At 47.0% G+C, this 19,752-nt stretch overlaps 1 protein-coding gene and 1 long non-coding RNA gene across 3 annotated transcripts in view; one reads left to right on the top strand and one right to left on the bottom strand.

Moving 5' to 3' along the window:
- LOC135322265 (uncharacterized) overlaps positions 1–19,752 on the top strand; it is a 132,170-nt gene that overhangs the window by 27,938 nt on the left and 84,480 nt on the right. The window lies entirely within an intron of this gene.
- FXN (frataxin) lies at positions 1,298–18,859 on the bottom strand. The gene is made up of 5 exons (XM_031449835.2): positions 18,669–18,859; positions 12,597–12,694; positions 10,282–10,402; positions 5,735–5,832; positions 1,298–2,846 (listed from the first exon to the last, which is right to left on the bottom strand). The coding sequence occupies exons 1-5, from the start codon at positions 18,834–18,836 to the stop codon at positions 2,678–2,680; spliced, it is 654 nt and encodes a 217-aa protein (XP_031305695.2). The 5' UTR covers positions 18,837–18,859; the 3' UTR covers positions 1,298–2,677.

The raw sequence follows: 19,752 nt of genomic DNA, 5'->3' as shown, positions 1-19,752 counted from the left end.
GCATTTTGACTAAGTTCGAGATTGAGTAGAGAATGTCAGAATTTGGGAAAATCCCCAACTTTGAATATGCGATTATGCTGCCCATGTGATAATATTTGTCATGTGTTTGCTCTGCATGTGGGCACATGTGCCATGGTTAGGTATCTCCACTTTATACACAAGAAAACTGAAGCTAGCATCAACACACAAGTAGAGTGGCAGAGTTTGGATCAAACTTTTAAAACTCTATTTAAAAAAAACTCAAGTTCTCTTTTACATACCCCACTTATCTGTGTCTTCAGAAAGAGCTAAATAAATCATTCTGGATAGTTTTATTTTCTAGTGGCAAAAGGTCTATCTGCGTAGGAAGCTAAACGTAACAGAGAGCTTTCTAAAATTCTATGACGTATCTTCTTGCCTCCTTTAACATATAAGCCTGAATGTTCACAGTGATTTCCTGAACACTCATCCTTAATATGAGTGACACCATAAACGTGATGATGCTCCCAGAGTCTGAGTGTGTGGGGCTCTGGCTGCACACTGTGGTGCTTTTTCAGTTTGCTTGTCAGAGCATGATTTTATTCCTGCCCTCTCCCCTGGTGTTCTTGTGCTGGCCATCCCTTTGCTGCTTTAAATGGGAACTTCAGGGCCTTAGAATATAAAGGATTAAACTAGTTAGAATTGTATGTAAAGCAAAAGTAAATAGGCCTGAAAGTCTGCACAAGGAAAAGCACTGAGAGCAGAGACTCCCTAATTTCCATTTTCATGTTCTGGCAGCCCACTTACATACTTCTTTTCATGTTCCCTTGTGTCCCAGATAGGAGAATGCACCACTGAGCTGAGTTCTAGGGAAGTGAGGGGCAATGAAACCTTCCTTAGAAGCAAGAGATAGACACTCATATGCACACACAAACACACGATTTAAAAAAATTTTTTTTCACTGGTGCTGACCTATCCCACTTAAAAATTTCCACTGGACTAAAAATTATTTTTGAAGGAAGACTTTATTTTAACTAGTCATTTAACATTTGTTCATATTGTTCTGTTTTAAAGAGTTATTTTCCATAATGGAATGTGTTTTTGGTTCTCCCACTGCAAAAGCCTTTGATACACACTTGCATAGACTAGTCACTAATAAATCTTTCTTTAGCCAGAAAGTAACAGAACAGGGGCATAACTTTGGCTGAGTTCTAACGTTCCTGAGCCCTGGTTTCTTCATGTGTAAAATGCAGACCTGGAACAAATAAAATGAGGCCATGTGGTACGGCAGGCTGCCTTGGTCCTCCAGGGCTACTGAAACAGAACACCACAGACTGGATGGCTTATAAACAGAAATTTATTTCTCACAGTCTGGAGGCTGGGAGGTCCAAGATCAAGGCCCCAGCAGATGTGTCTGGTGAAGGCGGGCTTCCTGGTTCACAGACAGTGGTCTCCTCCCCGTGTCCTCACATGGTGGAAAGGACAAGGGAGCTCTCTGGGATCTCTGTTACAAGGGCGCTAACCCCACTCATGAGGGCTGTGATTGGGGGTTAGGAGCCACGCCTAAACTTTCAGTCTATAGCACAGGCTTAGCATGGTGACGGCCCCCCAAAAGATGATTATTTGAACATGAATTCAACTGAAATTCAAGGAGAGCAATGCCCCAAATCATATACTTACTTTACAGCTCAAAAAAAAAATTGTTCACTCTTACCTCCTTTCCTAGAGGGAATTAAAGCCAGCCTGTTAAGTTGCCTGACAAGACCTGTAACTGTCTAAATTGGGAATCAACGAAATTCTATCCAGTTCAACCCTCTGAGTTAACAGGGGAAAACAGAGGTCCAGGGAGTTGGAGAAACTTGTCCATAGATAGACAGCTGCTTTGGGGCTGAGCCAAGTGTAGGACTCGGGTTCCTTTCATTAACACAAACATCTCTTCCTGTACGTGGCCCTTCACAATTTACCAGGCACCTCCTCAGCTCTGTTACCTCGGTTACTGTGCCAAATCCACAAGCTAACGGAGATGGTTTTCCCACCTTGTCTTTGGGAGACTTTTTGCATTCTCAGACCAGTGTTGCAATAGCTTATTTTATACTGACCCTTAAATTAAAACGAAAAAACAATGTATCCACACACGTAAATGTGTATGTACAGATACACGCAGCCGTGGAAGACACGGCATCACATCTCCCTGTGCACCCCCCGTGTGGGCCACACCCTGGCAGTCACAAAGCACAGAGAAAAAACAGGCTTTGGTCTGAGAATTCCCGAGTCGCCACTGATGCTGAAATACTAAAGGGCTAAGAAGTGTTTACACTTTCAAGAGATGGAGGAACTTTTTAGACTGTGCGTTAGTGAGTCATTTTGAGACAGGACGGTGAGGTAGGCCAGCAGCTCTCCTTCAAAGAATGAACAGTGGAGACGATTCATTTCTCCTGGAATCTGTCCTTCTTTCTCTGTTGTGAGCTTATTTATAGAGGTACAGGCATACAGACACATCAGATGATAAGGAATATCACATGAGGGAGGAAATCAACAGTAAATCCAAAAAGACTCTATGGAAATTAAAAATCTGAACTTGGGGCAGGCTGGGAGGCCACAGTCTCTTAACAAAGCCCGTTACACACAATGCAACTGTCCTCAAAATCAGGAATGGAAAAAACTAGCCATTCAGCCATGGAGCAAAGCTGAGGTCCTGGCTTTAGCGCTTTTAATGTCTTTAGAACTGGGCTGGGCAGCAAGTGTCTTTTCCAGAGTAAGCCAGAGAAGATAAGTCCAGTTTGGTTTTCAGGGCTTGAGTCAGCTCCCTGGCCAGCAGCTCGTGGAGGGACACACCGTCGTGGGAGTACACCCAGTTTTTCCCGGTCCAGTCGTAACGCTTGGGGCCACTGCAAGACAAAACACACATAGGAAATCCACGGGGACAGCACCTTTAGAACAAAGCGCCACCGAGCACTTGACTGCAGTGAAGTTCTGGAAAGTAATACTCAGCGAGGCGTGTATTTGACTTCTCGTCTTAGGGCCTTTCTATTCAAGAATAATTACACGGTTATCCTCTGGAACAACTCACAGAACAGTTCTCAAGACCTGAAAACATTTCACCCTGCTGATGAGTCTCTAGGCAGCACATTCTGATCTTTTGCTTTTCCTACCTCACATTCGAAACCAGCTACATCAGAGCAGTGTTCTCTAGATTACGGCCATCCGTGTACCACTGACGTGATTTGTCCCTTACCTGCGATATCACTGTTATTAATGGTCAATTTTAGGACATTCATAACATTGTGCAACCACTACCTCTATCTACTTTCAAAACATTTTCGTCACCCAAAGGAAATTCCATACCCATGAAGCAGTTACTCTCCATTCATTCCTCTCCCCAGCCCCTGACAACCATCTGTATTACTATTTTAAAAAACAGCTTTCTGAATTCAATTTTAAATCCATGAAACTGAGAGTGTGGCCAGTTCCTCCACTTCCAACTCATCAGTGAATAACAGCTGTGTGTGTACTTCATGCTGGGTTTGTGTGGACCCAGGTGTAGCCAGGTTTTGCTGTGTCTTGTTATTCCAGAGCTACACAACTTGTGCTCATTAATTCCACCTCCTCTCGGCCCAGTGCAGGGGGTGGACATGACGGCAGATGATGGTGGTACATAATGATGCCTTGGTACAAGGAGGAGAGGTGCCCTGAGTGCCCACGGGAAGGGGCACTGGAGTCCACCTGCGCACTCAGGGGAGCCTTTCCAAAGTCCAAGACTGCGAGGAGTTTGCCAGGGAGGAGGAAAGCTTATAAGGGAAGCATCTTTTAGGGTTAGAAAAATATCAAGATTTCTGTATTATCAACCAAATGCTGAGGTCTGAACACTTTCGTAATAATGGAGATAAAAGGGAACTAAAAGGACTGGGACTTTTGTTTAATATGCACAGACAGCCAAACACGGAAAGGCATAACAACCTGGACCAAATCCCTTGATTTGAGAAAGTGCTCCCCTGGCCCTAGACTCTGTTTTGCTGGTGGGATGCCAGGCAGAGCATGAGACCCCCCCCCCAGGCCCCTCCACACTGCCCCAGCAGCCCTAACATCCAGGTGTCCACCCAGACCTCACCTTTATTGCATCCTACAACCTCCTCAGGGTGGGCAAGGCCACCGTTTCCACTAGACCTAAAACGCTGTCAATTAAAAAAACCCAGAGTATCAGAAAAGCAGCCCCAGGAAAGATTACTTTGAACCAATGTGAAAAACTGAGTGGAAAACTAAAAAAAATTTTTTTGAAGAACAGAGTATCTATGACAGTTAAATGGCTGCTCGGCAGATTTTTCTTTCCAGATTCCCATCGTGAATTACAGATTAAAAACAACAACAACAACAACAACAAAACTTGGAATTTCTCGGAAGATATCATGATGCAGAAGTAGATGCTTCTAAACGTGCCTGGGGTGGGATCATACGGCCGGTAGGTGTGTCCAAACAGGATAAGGACTTTTTCAGTCTCCAGATACAACACGAGGGAATTCTTTTAGTGAAGCCATCACAGCTGGTGCTGGTGCCCTGCCCACTATTCGTAGAGCCACCAATCCCCAAAGCTGGAGGGCTGGGTTTGAGCTGATGCACCCACTTTCTCATGCTGGTTCCTCTGGAGATGAAAGAGAATGTACAGTCCGCATGTGCGGCCACAGTTAGGGTGAGGACGACGGTTTGAGGCCAAAGAGAACAGGCTAATTGGTCCACATAGGGTAAAACACCCCCCCCCCCCCAACATCAAGTAAACTATCTGGATCTAAAAAGCAAGGCAATCTGTGAATAAGGGCCTTGTGAGAACTGACAGTGATCCTTTGGAGCCGTTCTTCTTGAATTGTAACATACTTCCTACATGAGGCTGAGGTAAAGAAGGCATAATGCTTTATTTTGAACAAAGAACCACACATCACAGCACCATAAACAGTGTACTATTAACTGCCTAAAAATGATGTCAACACTGGGGCAGGGGAAGAGTTAAATAGTTTTTTTTTTAATGCAGATACTGTTAGGCTTTCAAAGAACTCCACGCTAGTGACATTTGGGCCTTTCCCCGATTCACAGTCAGTAGGTCTCTTTGGAAGTGCTAATGAGAGACCAGGAAGGTTGGTCTGAGAGCTTTTCATGGGCATCTCTTTGACTTTCTTACAGCCACTTCAGCAGCAGCTAGAGGGATGAGGGACCTGCTCTCCCGGCAAGTTCTCAGGCTTTGAGACGCAGCACCGACGGCTCCAGTACAATATTTTATTCTGCTAGATTGAAAGCACGTCAACAGAAAAGGCAGGAGGGATTAAAATGCCCTGGAAGGGCAGTTAAAGGCGCTCTCTCGCCTCCACAGAGCACACAGCCCAGTTCTGCAAACAGATTCAACTAACCTTTAACTGCGACGCTCAGAACAAACTAGACGTTGAACGTTAACGTGATCTGAAGACAAAGTGCAACTTGTTCAGATGCTGAAATAGCAAAAGTCATTTTTTCAAAGGCGTGCCAATGATTTAATAGAGTTTAGGCCGAGTTCCGAACATTTCCCCCTTCAGATCTTGTTAACATCCCAATATCTGCTTAGAGCAGCCACATTATCACTGGACAGAAGTTACAGAACCAGAGTAGACTTTCCTGCTGAGCATGAGACAGGCTGGAAAACATCAGGAAAGGTTCACTTACACAGGTACAAACACATGAGGGCGACACTTAAACGGGCCACAAGACCGTGTTTCAAACAAGTTAAGCAAGGAGAGATTTTGACTTGTGAACATACCTGGATGGCGAGGATAACCAGATCTGCTTGTTTGGGGTCTGCTTGTTGATCACGTAGGTTCCTAGATCCCCACCCAGTTTAACTGTCAAAACACCACTCTGGTGGATCAGGTGTTGAAAAGCATGAGGGAAAGAAAACAAGATAAAGTTAACACTGTGTCATAATTGCCTCTAGTTTGCTATATCTCAACACTTTGCATTTCTACACTCTACAACATACACCATAAAGAACTGTCCCCAGTACCTCCGTTAAACAAACAAACCTAATTATCTCTTCCCCTCCTTCCCCACAAAACAGCACCTGTTATTTATTCAATACCAACTCTGCCAGGCACTGTGCTTTGCACGTTGTGTAAAACTTTTCTCCGTGACCATGACCATCAGAAGTAGGAATCATTATCCCAGTTTTACAGATGAGGACAACAGAGAGACAGAGCAATAAAGAATATTTAGTAATTGGCAGAGCTGATCTTAAATCTAGGTCTGTTTGGGTCCAAAAGATGCTGTTCTTTCTGTAACACAAAGTGCACTCTCAGTCCCATTAGTCAGCGATATGAGATGTTCACTCTCAGGTATTGGCTGCCAATTTTTAAATGAATTTTTTAAAAAAGGGCTAGGATCACAGTATACATAAGCTTTTTTTTTTTTTTTTAATTTTTTTCCCTGAAATCCATACGTACTATTTTGGTGGGACAGCCTTTCACTGATTTTAAAATCTTGAAACAGTACAATTTAGTAGTTTTTGGCATTTCACAAACTGTTTTCAAAAGGTGTGCAAACATCCTAAGTATCTAATTCCAGACTATTTACATCACCCCAAAAAGAAACCCTGGACCCACTAGGAGCCACTCCTCCTTCCCCACCATAGTTTATGGCTTATTTTGCCATGTGATATCAGGCTCAGGGAATCAAGACATAATTTCTTCTAATGACCTGTTTGTGGCCATTACACACCCCATTGTGCGTTGACCCCACAGCTTGGAGGTGTGTGATGCAGCGGGAAAGGCTGTGGGTCAGGTCTAGGGATGTGCTTTCTGTGTCTCACCCACTGCGCCGTTTCCTTGGGACGACACCAGCTCCGCCTCCTTCAGAGACAGTGAGGGGATGAGGGGCTGACTGGTGAGCTGAGGTGCTTCTAGGAAGGTGACCTGGACGCCCCTTGGCTGGGACCAGGGTCCGTGTGTTTCCCCACAGCCTCTGTGCTCTCCTCACTGCATCTCAGCTGCCAGCTTGTTTGCTGGTCACCTGCCCCTTCCCTCCACTACTTTAGGCAACTCAAAAGCAGATTTGCCTTTTCATCCTAGCATCTTCAGTATTTGTGCAAAATACAGATGGATTTTTTGTGGACGATGAATGGAGTGGATGATAACCAGGCACTGTGATAATAACACGTGTCACAGGAGGGGCAAGGTTATGCAAGGCAGGGTCTCAGCACTCAACCACGCCCCGGCCTGTTCCTTGAGCATCATTAGATTTTTCTCCCCAGGGAGACAGAGGCTGTTTCCAAAGGACAGCGGCAAGAGGAGGAAGGAAACTAGCTGCCTCACTGGTTCCCTAGGAGTTCTTAGTGTTTTAGGAACGTCTGCAAGTAGACCAGATAAAGAGAGCTTTTTGTCCATTAGGATTATTCCTTAAGGGGCAATCTGCGTCTTCTCTGGGAGGGTGGTTAGACTTCAATGCAGGGCAGTGTGGGGCGGGGAAAGAGTTAGTGCTTAGCAACTGCCGAGACCGTGCCTAACCAATCAGAACAGACCCTGGCCACTGCTGGTGAGGCTCGATTCTCAACAGTCAGTACCAGTGGAAGCAAAAGTAGCCATTTCTGTTGTTATCAACTCATCTGTAGAAACCACACAGATGAGAATGGCAGGTTGAGTCAGGGGACATCAGGTATATGCATGTGGCTTCCCACACTCCTAAAACAGACACTGACTTCCCCTTAAGAAATAAGAATATGAATGTGAAGCACTTTTACCTACATTGTGTCACTGAACCCTAAGACACCCCTGGAGAAGTAGAAATTACGGTTGCCCACTTAACAGCTGAAGGACTGGCCCCTCATGGTTAGATAATTTACTGAAGCATCCTTGGAAAGAAAGTACAAACCCAGGATGCTACCCAGGTCCTCTTTCTCCGTATCCAGTAAAGTGCTGCCTCTGAGGAGGGGTCTGCGAGCTAGGACCCAGGGATAGTCCTCAGGGGTCTGCAGAGAGCCCTGGTAACTAAAATTGTACTCACAGGTCCGTGGGGAAGTTATCCTCAGGAGAGGGCCCAGAGCACTCAGAGTCTTACAGGGGGTCCCGAACCCAAAACAGTTAAGAAATCTGCTCTCTGGCAATAATATGCTGACAACTCAGTGAATGAAGGACATAGCAAGCAAATTCTCATTAAATTGTCTAAAAGGCCAAGGCTCCACCTGGGGAAAAAAAAAGGAAGGCAGCTTGGAGGTAACTCTTTAAAAGAGTGGTACTTCTCACAGTCCCAGGTCAAGTGCGGCAGACTCAGTGGTTGCCTAGCTGCCAAGGAGCTCAGTGTCGCCATGGGAGCTGATGTGTAAACAGACAGTTACAACCCCAGGTAACCAGTGCTCCATGGAGTCATCCTCCGAGTGCAGGGCAAGGAGAGTAGGGTGGTGTCTGCCTGGAGCATCTAGGAGGGCTTCACAGAGAAGGCAGCACCCAACTGGACCCTGAGGGCAGGTAGGGAAAGACTGCACATCAACCAAGCTCAAATAATGGTATTATAGGTGTTCTGTTGTCTGTAATGTAATCTCAACTGATTTATCTTCTATGTGAAATACATAAGTTAGCATCTGAAGGATTCTAACTGGGAATTCACACCCGAGGGTGGATAGCATTTCAAAGTACTTAGAGGTCCAAACTACAGCAGCAGCGACTATATGCCATTAGCCTTCTACATTTACACTGAAGATTTTCCTAACTAGCAAGTGATTTGCTAGAAATACTTCTTCCTTAGAGAGCAGAATGATACTCAAGGTACAGTATATGTATTGGCTAGAAAAACTCAGGTGCCTCTTCCCTTGCAAGAATGGGTTATAGACCCGGGGAAGGCCAGCAGCTGAATCACTCTTCAGAGAGGCACTCAAGGCAGGTAAGGTCTTGTGACCTAGCACTAAGCAGAAGTGAGGTAAGCAGAATTCAGCTGCTAGGATATCGGCACCTTTGCTTCTAATGAAACATTCATGCAAAGTATCTGAGCCTGGGGCTTCATGAATCCATAAGGACAGGCAGTGTGACTGTTTCTGTGGCATGTTAATGAATGTTTGCATGTGTGGCAGAGTTTAGCCTTAGACATGGTTTCCCTGTAGTAATAGCAGCTGGTAAGGAGGCTGGGAGAATGGAGACTTGTAACTTCCCCAGCTCTAACCATCCCACCGATGGTCAAGTTGGGGAGGCCAGTTTGTAATGGTTCCCAAGTAGCTCTGCCTTCTGAGGCTGCCTGTGTAAGCACGTCTACAGCCTGGCCTGGAGACTGCTGCATTTTCTGCTACTAACAGTGACCAACAAGTCCACCTGGAAGACGTTCAATCCTTCCTTGCCCCGTTACTGCCAAGTCCCTGACTGTCCTTACAACCAGGCTTTTGATGTCTTTTCCATCTGACAGAGTCCTTTTCTAGTCTGTGCCCCCAAACAGCAACATTCAATGCCATTTCTATCACTTAGACTGACAGCTGGTTGTCCTAAATAATTCCATGATTTAATCCAAAATGCACACTTCATGACATTTCCTGGTATTAATTAATTGCTGTCAAGAGGATTAACCTCTGCAGGGGATTTGCTCCCACTGGCAAAAAAGAGCTGCTTCCTAAGTCCTCAACTAATTCTAAATCCAAAGGCCGAACCCTTGCTCAAGTCTGCCACCTGGTGGCCAGTTGACACACAGCTGCACTGCCTGGGCTCCCAGGATCTGGGGCTCAAGATTCATCCAGCCCTGGGGCTCTCACCCAGGTGCATATTAGAATCACCTGGGGAGTGATTCTAAAAACTTTAAAAACCTCAATTCCTGGCATGCACCACACCCCAGACCAACTAAATAAAAGTCCCTAGGGGTGGGACCCGGGGATGCACATTAGAATCTCAGGGGAGCTTTTAAAAAATGTGCCTCCTAGCTGCACCCTGACTACTGCATCAGAATGTCCTAGGAGTCGGGCCCAAGTCTAGTCTGCATACGCCTGGGGCAATCTCTCACCCTGCTTAGGAACCAGCGACCTAGTTCAGCGTTCCCCAGGCCTGCATGATGAGAGGCGTCTTGCTGGACAAACACAGGCCTAGGCCCCTCCCTGACTTACTTTCACGGCTATTGAGTGATGTGTGAGAATCTGGAGTTTTAGGCACAGATGAGGCTCAGAAAGGCTGAGTGACTTGCCCAAGGTCACAAGCCTGGTGGAGCAGGTCTGGAACCAGAACCCAATCTTTTGGTCCCACCCATAACCGCCTGCTGCTGGATGAGTAACTCTGCTGGAAAGGAATTCTTTATCTTAGCTAAACTTCTTAGGGAGGGCATGAAGAATGAAAATAAGCAAAGAGGTACCCCAAAGGAGACGTCATAGTCTTCTAATGTGTAAGGCTTGTCTGCAAGGTCTTCAAAAAACTCTGCTAAGGAGTCCAGCGTCTCCTCTGCCAGTCTTTCATAGGTGGTATCGTCCAGGGAGCTGCAGGGGGAACAAGAAACAACCCCAAATACGCAATGACCAAATTGCTCTATTTTATCAGTGTCAATTGACACCTTTATTTTTTACTTAAATTTTTTAAATTGATAGAAAAGCTCTAGCATGTACAGAGTAAAACCTGAAACAGCATGAGAGGGTAATAAGCCCTTATTTCAGAGAAATCAGCGCTTCTTCCCAAACAGGCAGCCCCCATCCCCAGAGTCAACCACGATAAGCACTCTCTTCTGTGCCCTTCTGGAATTTTATGTTCCTTTTACTAATGAAGCACCTTGCAATTTTCATTTCATATGTCTTAGAAATCGTTCCATATTAGCACATGTGGATTTTCATACTCTTTATTTTATGTTATTCATTCAGCTTGTCCCCTTCAGCTGGACACTCAGGCTGTTTCCATGGCTTGTTATTAAAATTTGTTGGGCAAACCCCAAAGTGGGAGAAAATATTTGCATTCCATCTATCTGAAAAAGGACTTATTTCCAGAACATGTAAAGAACTCTCACAAATCAATAAGTAAAAGAAAACTCAATAGAAAAGTGGGCAAAATACTTGAACAGATTTCATTTAATATAATAGATAAATAAACTGTGGTATATTCATACAATGGAATACTACAGAGCAAAACAGTTGTCTATAAATATAACAATATAGATGAATCCCACAAACAAATGGTGACTGAAAGAAGCTACATGCAGACATTTATACTTAATGATTCTGTTTATATAAAGTTAAAGCCCAGGCAAAACTAATCCTTGCTATTGGAAATCAGAATGGTAGCTATTCTGGGGCAGGGAGGGGTTAATAACTAGAAGTGAGCAGAAGGTTTGCTTTGAAGGGGCTGGTCATATTCTATTTCTTAAGCTATTTCTTGTGTTAACGTGTTATGTTTAGTTTTTGAAAATGTATCCAGCTATATATTTATAACTTGGAGACTTTCCTGTATAGATACTATTTTAAAATTTTTAAAAATTGGTATAAATCCATAGAGACAGAAGCAGATACTACTATACCTAAAATAGAAAAACAGCAAGGTCCTACTGTAGAGCACAGGGAACTATATTCAATACCTTGAGGTAACCTATGGGAGTGACAGACCAGGAGAAGCCTCCGAGGGGCAGCACCAGGGTTTCTTGGAAGGATGTCCTCCACGGCCAGGGCAGAGGTTGTCCCAGTGCTGCCCAGGGACATTGCTGCCACAGGCCAGGGACATGACTCTTTTTTGAATGGGTGTGTCGTAGTGGGTATCTTGCCCCTCTCCGTGTGTGTGTGTGTGTGTGTGCGTGCGCGCACGCAGGTCAAAAATGCGATTCCTAGACCTGGGAGACGGGATTGCATGTCACCTGGACATCTTGGGTGACCTGCCTGGGCCTGTGGCTGCAGCCTGTGGTTGTGTGTATGTGTATGTGTATGTGTATGTGTATGTGTATGTGTATGTGTATGTGTATGTGTATGTGGAAGGAGGGTCCACGCATCGCCTCCTCCCTCCAGGGCACTTCCTGGCCTCCCCTGCAGGTAGCTGGGTCCCTGTGACCAAGTCCTTCCCACTAAAATGTGAGTGAGGGACAGATGCCACTTCCAGGCCTTCCACACTCATCCCTTTCATGGAGTGGAACCTGGACAGGGTGACCTGGCCTCAACCTGCAGAGGACAACAAGGTACTGACAGGCCATAGGAAGGTAGAAGGAGCCAGGCTCCCTGACCCATTTCGCAGAGGCAGGGCCACCCTGGGCCGACGGCAGGGGAACACAAACCACTCCTGGTTGGAGCTGTTACAGTTTTGGGTCTGCTTATTACAGGAGCTTGGCCTGCCCTAACTACTACGATATCACGGAGGATAATAACAAAACTCTGGAAACAACCTAAATGTCCAGCAACAGGGGGTGGGTGAAATGAGTTATGGTACATCCATAAAACTTAATACTACTTCATTAAAAACAATGTGGTGGGTCATTAGTGATGTGGAAAGATGCTTATGAGTGCTGCTGCTTGGGGAGAAAACAGGTTTTGTATGGGATGAGCTTTGTTTATTTATTTATTTTTTGGTTAAAAAAAGGTAAGAGGAAAGGAAAAAAGAAGAGAGAAGTATGTGTATGTGCACGTACGTTGTGTATTGAGAAGGGGAGGGAGGGTCGGGGAGAGGGAGGAAGAGATCTGGGACATGGAAGGTGTTTTAACTTACCCAGGGTTGCTCACAGTTCCCGCTGTCCTCAAATTCATCAGACAGACACTCTGCTTTTTGACATTCAGGATCTGGTTGAGGCAGCGGAGGCCCACACTCTAAAAACCAAAGTGAAGAAGAACATTACCATTTTCCAGTAGATTACAGTCCATGAACACATGGTTTAAATATCGCCACTTCTGCGTTTGGGAGTAACCAGGTTAAAGTGCTTCAGAGTATTTACTTCTCAGGAATTTTCTTCACCTCCCTTTAGTGCATCTCACCGAGCTCCCTGGACGCTCAGCCTGTGCTGTCCAACACAGCAGCCATGAGCCACGTGCAGCCATGTAGACATACACTTACTGAAATAAGAGAACATTGAAAAAGTCAGTTCCTTAGTGGCACCAGCCACGTTTTGAGTGTCCTGTGGTGTCATGTGGCTTGTGGCACAGACACAGAACATATCCACCATCACGGAAGGTTCTATCTGGCAGCACTGCTCTAGGCTGTGATGGGGTGGTTAGCACAGAGGACATGCAAAGTGTCAGCAAAACCCTTAGAATTTGACTAAAACGAGCAACAACAAAAAGCAGGATGTCCAGAAGAGAGGTCCTGACTGCAGACTGCTGTCTGACAGATCTCACTGACACGATCTGCAGGGGACACGGTGACCCATTGACTTCTTTTAATATGTAACTGCTGAGTGTCCTGGCGCCTGGCTCAGAAGAGGTGGGGTCTGAGCTGATGATTGCCAGGCCTGCAGACCGGCCGGAGAGATGGCGGAGGGGATGGAGGCCGGGAGGGAGACAGAGTGGTGCAGCCGAGCGGAGATGGTAAGGGAGGTGATGGATAGGGGCCACGGGCTCTCGTGAAGGTACCAGTTGGACTTTATCCTGGAAGGCACTGAGGGGCTTTCAGAGGTTGGTGGCAAGGTTCACGTAGTCCAAAGGTCACTGTGGTTGCTGCTAAGAGAAGGGTCCAGAGGGTGTCAGTTACTCTCTCCAGCCACCGGGGCCCTTGGCAAGCTAAGAAGGGCGAAGGCTGAGAGGCGAGTGGAGGTAGAGGAGAGAGGGGTGCAGAACGCAGACAAGGGCTCTGAAGAGGTGAGAGGGGCCGTGACAGCCACAGCATCACCACAGCACATTCTAGGTGTTCGCCCTCTGCTGGGTAGCGTTCTCCGTCCTTAGAGCCAGGGATTCGTTCAGTCCTCATTACAACCCTGTGAGGGAAGGACTATTACGTCATTACTCACGACAGTTATGTCCTATAAAGCAGCCGCAGACACTGGGTTAGCCACTTACTTCTAAGGGAAATGCAGGCTTAGGTTCCTGAAAGCCACTGGTCACATTCTCCCCAGCTGATCACTGCAGATCCTTGTTTTACGTGTTTCTGTTTAAACGCACTTGTTGAATATATCTTGTTTATTCACTGACCCTGAACTCACACCTGAATGATGCTGATCCAACCCACGTGTTTTCTCTGAGGCCCATCCCACTTCTTGCTTAGGGACACTAGACAGCGCTTCAGCACTGTGCTTGGGGCCACTTTAAACTTTTGCTGGAATTGCCAGCAAAAAACACAAAAGTGTGAAAAACATGCCACCAAATACACTGTGAAAAGGACCGCTGTTACCAGTATGAAGGGCTTCTTGTCTGACTCAGCCAGGGACATGTTGAGTGTAGGCGACTTATATTTTGGGGTCTCTGTGCATGTCCAAGAATGACCATGACAGTGCTTTGAGTATTGATTTGGGGGTTACAAATACATTTTAGGGAGGAGGTGACTTCACAGGTACAGGATCCAGGAATAATGATTGACTGTATTCATATTTTACAGATGAGGAAACTGAGGCACAGAAGGATAACTTGACCAAAATCACACAAACACAGTCAGGCAGCTAGGATTTGAACCCAAGCTGTCTGTTCCCAGGGTCCGGGTCACCAAGGAAAGAATCCCACCCCTGGGAATCAAATACGGAGGGAGGCGCTGGAGAACACGGAGGTCAACTCTGAATTTGCTTTCTCTCCAGGATCCTGGCCCCTCAAATCCTAGCTGTCTGCATCTCTCTGATACCTTCACGTAGCTGTTTTTCTGTTTTATTTTTGTCTTTCATTGCACATCTTTGACGGTTCTGGTGGGAGATTTGGTCTAAGGCGAAGTACTCATGCACAGCCAGAGCAGAAGTCTTTATTCAGCTGTTTTTTAACCACAAGAATAACAGCTGCCAGACTCCCTGCCCTGTTTCTCACCTACTCTCTGCAACCTGACATTCCCTGGGGAACTGCTTAACCTTCTAGGCCTCTGCTCTCTCCTCTGGAGGCAGGGATCGGGGTACTGGCCTTGCAGAATGGTTACGAGGATTAGACAAGAGGACATGAACACCCCAAACACGGGGCCTGAGGGTGTTTAGTAAATTTGTTTTGAAGCATCTCAGTGAAAGGATGGAGAGGTCGGAGGTCAGAGAGGCAAAATCTGGCCCCTGCCTGAGAGAGAAGCCACCTGCTCTGCCTGAGGGCTGCGGCAGGTGGACTTTTGGGTGGGGTGCGGGGGTGCTGGATTATAAGTGCTCCCTGGGGCCACCCCTCCTGCTTCCGGGTCACCTGGAGCCCTTGGACTATGTGTCGGTGGTCGGTCTGCCTACTTCACGCTCCAGGGTTCAGTGACTGAGCTCAGCACAGGGCTGGCTCATGGGAGGTACCTGAGAAAATGCTGCAAGGTTCCTAGGCCACAGGCTCAGGCCCTGGAACCACGCGACCCAGCTAAGGCTCAGCCTGGTGAGGCCTGGCCACCTTCACCCCGGGGTCCCCACGGCCCCCTGGGCCCTGTCAAACCACAGGCTTGAGGAGTGGATCGGTTCTCACCACTACTGGGGAGGACCAACCTGTGCCACCCACCACTCTTGGCATCCAGTGACTTGAATATCTGCCGGCCCCTCGCCTGGCAGTGCCTACGTGAGGACTTCACCCAAGAGGAGGTTCTGTCCGCACACAGGAACGCTCACCGCAGTGCCATCGTGAGAACAGCTCACTGGAATCACCCAGATGTCACAGGAGCCTGGACCAGGTGTGACATGCTCACCCAGTAGATACCATCCAGCAGAGAAAACAGATAAATGACAGCTGTGCACATCAGTGTTGCCGCGTCTCAACACCAACACTGGTCACAAGGAGCAAGTCACAGCAGAGTAAATACAGCACAATGTCTTTTTCAATGAGTGGCACATGGTTTAGGGAGACCTACAAAGGAGGCGAAACCCTAAGAAGAGAAGGGGATGCCTGCCAGAATGCAGGGTGGCAGGTTCCTCTCCGGGAGCACCGGGGCCTTCCCAGAACACGCAGGATTCAATTTCTTACCCTGGGGGTGGGAACATGGGAGTCTGTTATTACTCTTTAAACAATACTGATACTTTATATACACTTTTGTGTGTGCAGACTCAGGTATGTTATCTGTGGAAGAAAATAAAAATGAATTTAAAGTGAAGTAAGACATAACCCATTTGCCAGGCAGAGGCTGTGGGGGCGTAAGTGACAGGCTTGTTCCTCTAGGAAGATGGATGCCTGACAGCCTTCCCATGTGTGCAGACGTGGCTGCGGCAGGGGCTTACGAAGTTATTTATGACGCAGTGACTCCCAGTTATCGCCTCCTTGGAGCTGCCTCCAGCATTAAAGGGGAAAGGTCAGAGACCCAGTCACTGTCACATTTTCATTATTAGGGTCGGAGGCTGCCTGCTGGAACCAGAGTCCTCTCCGAGCCTCGAGGTGAATAAGGTGGGTGGAGGAGGACACTCTTACAGAGCATTTCTGTGGATTCTGGGTTCTGATGAGCAGCAGGAGCTAAGATCCGAAGATTAGAAGCTAAATAAATCTGTTCAGCCCCAGAGCTGTGCACGTGGTCGCTGCCAGCCACACGTGGCCATGGAGCACTTGAAAGGTGGCTATTGTGACCGAGAAATTGGATTTTAAACCTTACTTAATTTTCATTTAAAAATGACACTCCATAAAGTTACTGGAACATTTAAAGTATGTTCGGAACAACTCCAGTCTAGGAATTTACTTTTTCAGTTGTGAATTTTATAAAATCTAAATAGAGATCAAGTATGTCTACCATAAACTCAGCTGAGCATGTGAAGGACAAGTGCTGGAAGTGTGAAATCTGTACTGGATCTGGAGGAATGAGTACAAAAAAATGAGTACAAATATCTCAGTACTGAGCTTTCAGTGTTGATTACCTGTTGAAATAACATTTTGATACACTACTTAAATGTACCGTTGAAATTAATTTCACCAGTTTCTTTTTGCATTTCCAATGGAATTACTAGAACACTGAGAATTACACACATGTGGCTCCCTTTCTATTTCTGTTGGACAGCTGCTGTGGACGGAGAAGGGGCCTTCTAGAAAATGAGGCCAGGGAAGAGGCTCCCCAAGTGAACTCAGTTCTGATGACTTCTCGAGTACAGGGGACTTCAGGGATCAACCTGAGGACAGTTAAGGCCTTAAAAACATTGAGAAGGATGGTGGCCCTGTTGCCACTGTCATCACCCAACTCTACAAGTCTTGAAATGGGCAAGGGAACTGTGGAATAGACAGGTTAAACCAATGCCATTAACTTACTATGGAAAAAGGGGTCCAGTGGGCGACCTCGGTTGCTAACCACCTAGCAACCTCCCAACGACCCCAATCCTAGTGTGTGCCCAGTGCCCATCTCCTGGGTACACTTCTGAGTCAGCACCCTTAACAGCCACTAGGTACCATCCAAAAGACCACACCGTATCTTGTCACTCTCCTAAATTAAAAACTGCTGACATGGTGCCCACATAGGCAGGAGTCAAAGGGCAAGCCAGGGCAGCTCTAGGTGAGAGCGGCACAGACGGAGCAGAGTAAGAAACACCTGCGTTCTGCAGATGGGGATCCTGGGACCAGCATGGCCATAACTGCCTATTTTTCCTGAGAAGCGAGGAAATCCATGATCTGAACTTTGAGTGTTGGCAACCAGTCCCAGTGTTTCTCCAAACATGGCCAAATAACACATCAGTGGGAGGTTCAAGCCTGAAGTCCACATTCTGGAGCTCCACACACAATCTGGGTTGGGTTTCCCCTGCCACCTTCAACACCCACAGTCCATCCAGTGTACCAGCCACTCAGAGAGGATCCCCTCCCTTTCCCTGCCTCTGCCCACCGGTCTCTCCTGAGCGCCGCGCACAGCTCCCTGACATCTTCAGGCTCCAATGAGATATCACCTCCATCCTCCCAGGTAGTCCTGTTAACCCACCGCCCTTTGGGCTTCTTCCTTTCAAGTCGTGAAGTAACTGGGTCAGATATTTCTTTGTATCTCCAGGGGAAGAAAGTGAAATTAAGTGCTGAAGACTTTATATGTTAATTAAGCCTCATGCTAGCTGGGCAAAATAGGAAATCTCTTCACAGAAAAGAAAGCCACGCCTCAGAGAGTTTCCAGGATCCCCGAGGTCACCCAGCTCCGATGACGGGAGGAGCCAGAATTTGGAACCGAGGCCTGATCCAAAAGCCCTGCTGCTCTAGCTACTGTGCTAGCAGCCTTGGCATCTTCAAGTCGCTGGATGAAAGCATTTCGTTTAAAAAAGGCCATGCTCGAAAACATCACTCTGATAGTATACATATTTATATAATACACTATTTTAGTGATATGTATTTTTACTGAAATCATTTTATATTTAGAGCATATTAATATTACAGATAATATACATGTATGTAAATTATAGTACCTAGCATATTATTACTGAATTTCTCGCAAAGAGAAGTGACAAGCTTAGAGCCACCACTGGTCCCTAGAGCCGATCTCCGTCCACCTCCTCTGCCTTTGTCCACGCAGTTCCGGCAGTTGCAGTGCAGGGTACCCTCTCCTTTTACCAGAAAGCGGAAGCGGTGCAAATGTAACTAGGAGAAACGGAGCCTGGGGAACTGCACGGCCGCGCGCGCCGCCGCCGCTGCCGCTCGCCCCCGCCCGAGCGCGGCCCCGCGGGAGCCGGAGCGGGCGCGCATGCCTGGCGCGTCCCCCGCTTGCACGGCCTCTGTCCTTCAGCGTGCGGCCCCGGCGTCTGCCCGCGCGGATACTCACCGAGTTGTTGCGTGCTCTGGCTGCGGCGGTCCCGGTGCGCAGGCCCCGGCCGCCGTAAGGCGGGGGATCTTTCGTCGGCCACGGGGCCCCGGCGCGGGCCTGGGCAGAGCCCGGGGGCGCCGAGCGGGGCAGGAGGCCCGCAGCCGCGCGGCGCCCAAACGTCCACATGATCCTCCCGCTCTGCTGCAGCTCCGCCTTCCTGCTCGGGGGCCGTCAGGCGCCACCTGGTGGTCACGGGTCGTAGGCGTAGGCGCGAACTCTCCTTTTCTGCTGGCTTAGGAAATGGCCAGAGGTTAGACTTTAGGAAGAACTTCCCTATGGTGCTCTATCAATGTATTTAACAAAAATAACTTACTTCATGCAAAGCACAGGACTTACCCTGTGGGCAACATAGTGAATGGATGACCAAGGTCCCTGACCCCGGAGACTTCAGCTTAGTGACCTGCTGCTGCAGAATTTTATACAGAAAAGCTTGAGGGGGGGGGGTGCTGCAGTTTTGCAGTGAATTGGTTGGGGTGTAGGTCTTGAAGCTGCTTGGTCGCCAGTATATGTTATATCAGAAGAGTGCAGACAGGAGACGGACTGCCTGGTTTAAATCCAAATTCTTCCCACTTCTTACCTGTGTGACCAGTGGGCAAGTTAACCTTTCTGTGCCTCATCTGTAAAATGGGGTATAAAAGTTCTGCTTCATAGGGTTGTTCTAAGAATAAAGTGAGTTAATCTGTATAAAGGTTTCTTGCACAGGCCCTGATTCCTGTTAAGTCCACAATAAATATCAAGTTGTTAATACATTTTAAAAGAAAGTTTTATTTAGGTTGTGTGTTGCGAAGGAATACAAATTGTGGAGGTTCTTTCATATTTTGTATATGCTTTAGAAGTTGTCCAATGTGACTACTAGAGAACATCTTTATGGGTAAGACAGTGGGCAGAGGAAATAGTAAGTGTTAAAGTTCTAAGTCACTTCAGTACTTTGTGAATAGAGGAGATAAGACACATGTATAAATACTTAGGACAATGACAGATGTTAAAGAGAAACATGAACTAATGGGTGTCTGTTGCATGGGAGAGTATATACAACTGGCAT

The sequence above is a fragment of the Camelus dromedarius genome, chromosome 10 (genome assembly GCF_036321535.1).
Source record: "Camelus dromedarius isolate mCamDro1 chromosome 10, mCamDro1.pat, whole genome shotgun sequence".
NCBI lineage: Eukaryota > Metazoa > Chordata > Mammalia > Artiodactyla > Camelidae > Camelus > Camelus dromedarius.
This window is presented reverse-complemented; position numbering and strand designations above follow the sequence as displayed.

Coding starts and splice junctions, on each gene's coding strand:
- FXN (XM_031449835.2), bottom strand. CDS start 18,836: ATGTGGACGTTTGGGCGCCGCGCGGCTGCGGGCCTCCTGCCCCGCTCG. Junction 5,833..10,281: donor ACTATGACGTCTCCTTTGGG/GTACCTCTTTGC, acceptor CTGATCCACCAG/AGTGGTGTTTTGACAGTTAA. Junction 2,847..5,734: donor TGGTTATCCTCGCCATCCAG/GTATGTTCACAA, acceptor TTTGTCTTGCAG/TGGCCCCAAGCGTTACGACT.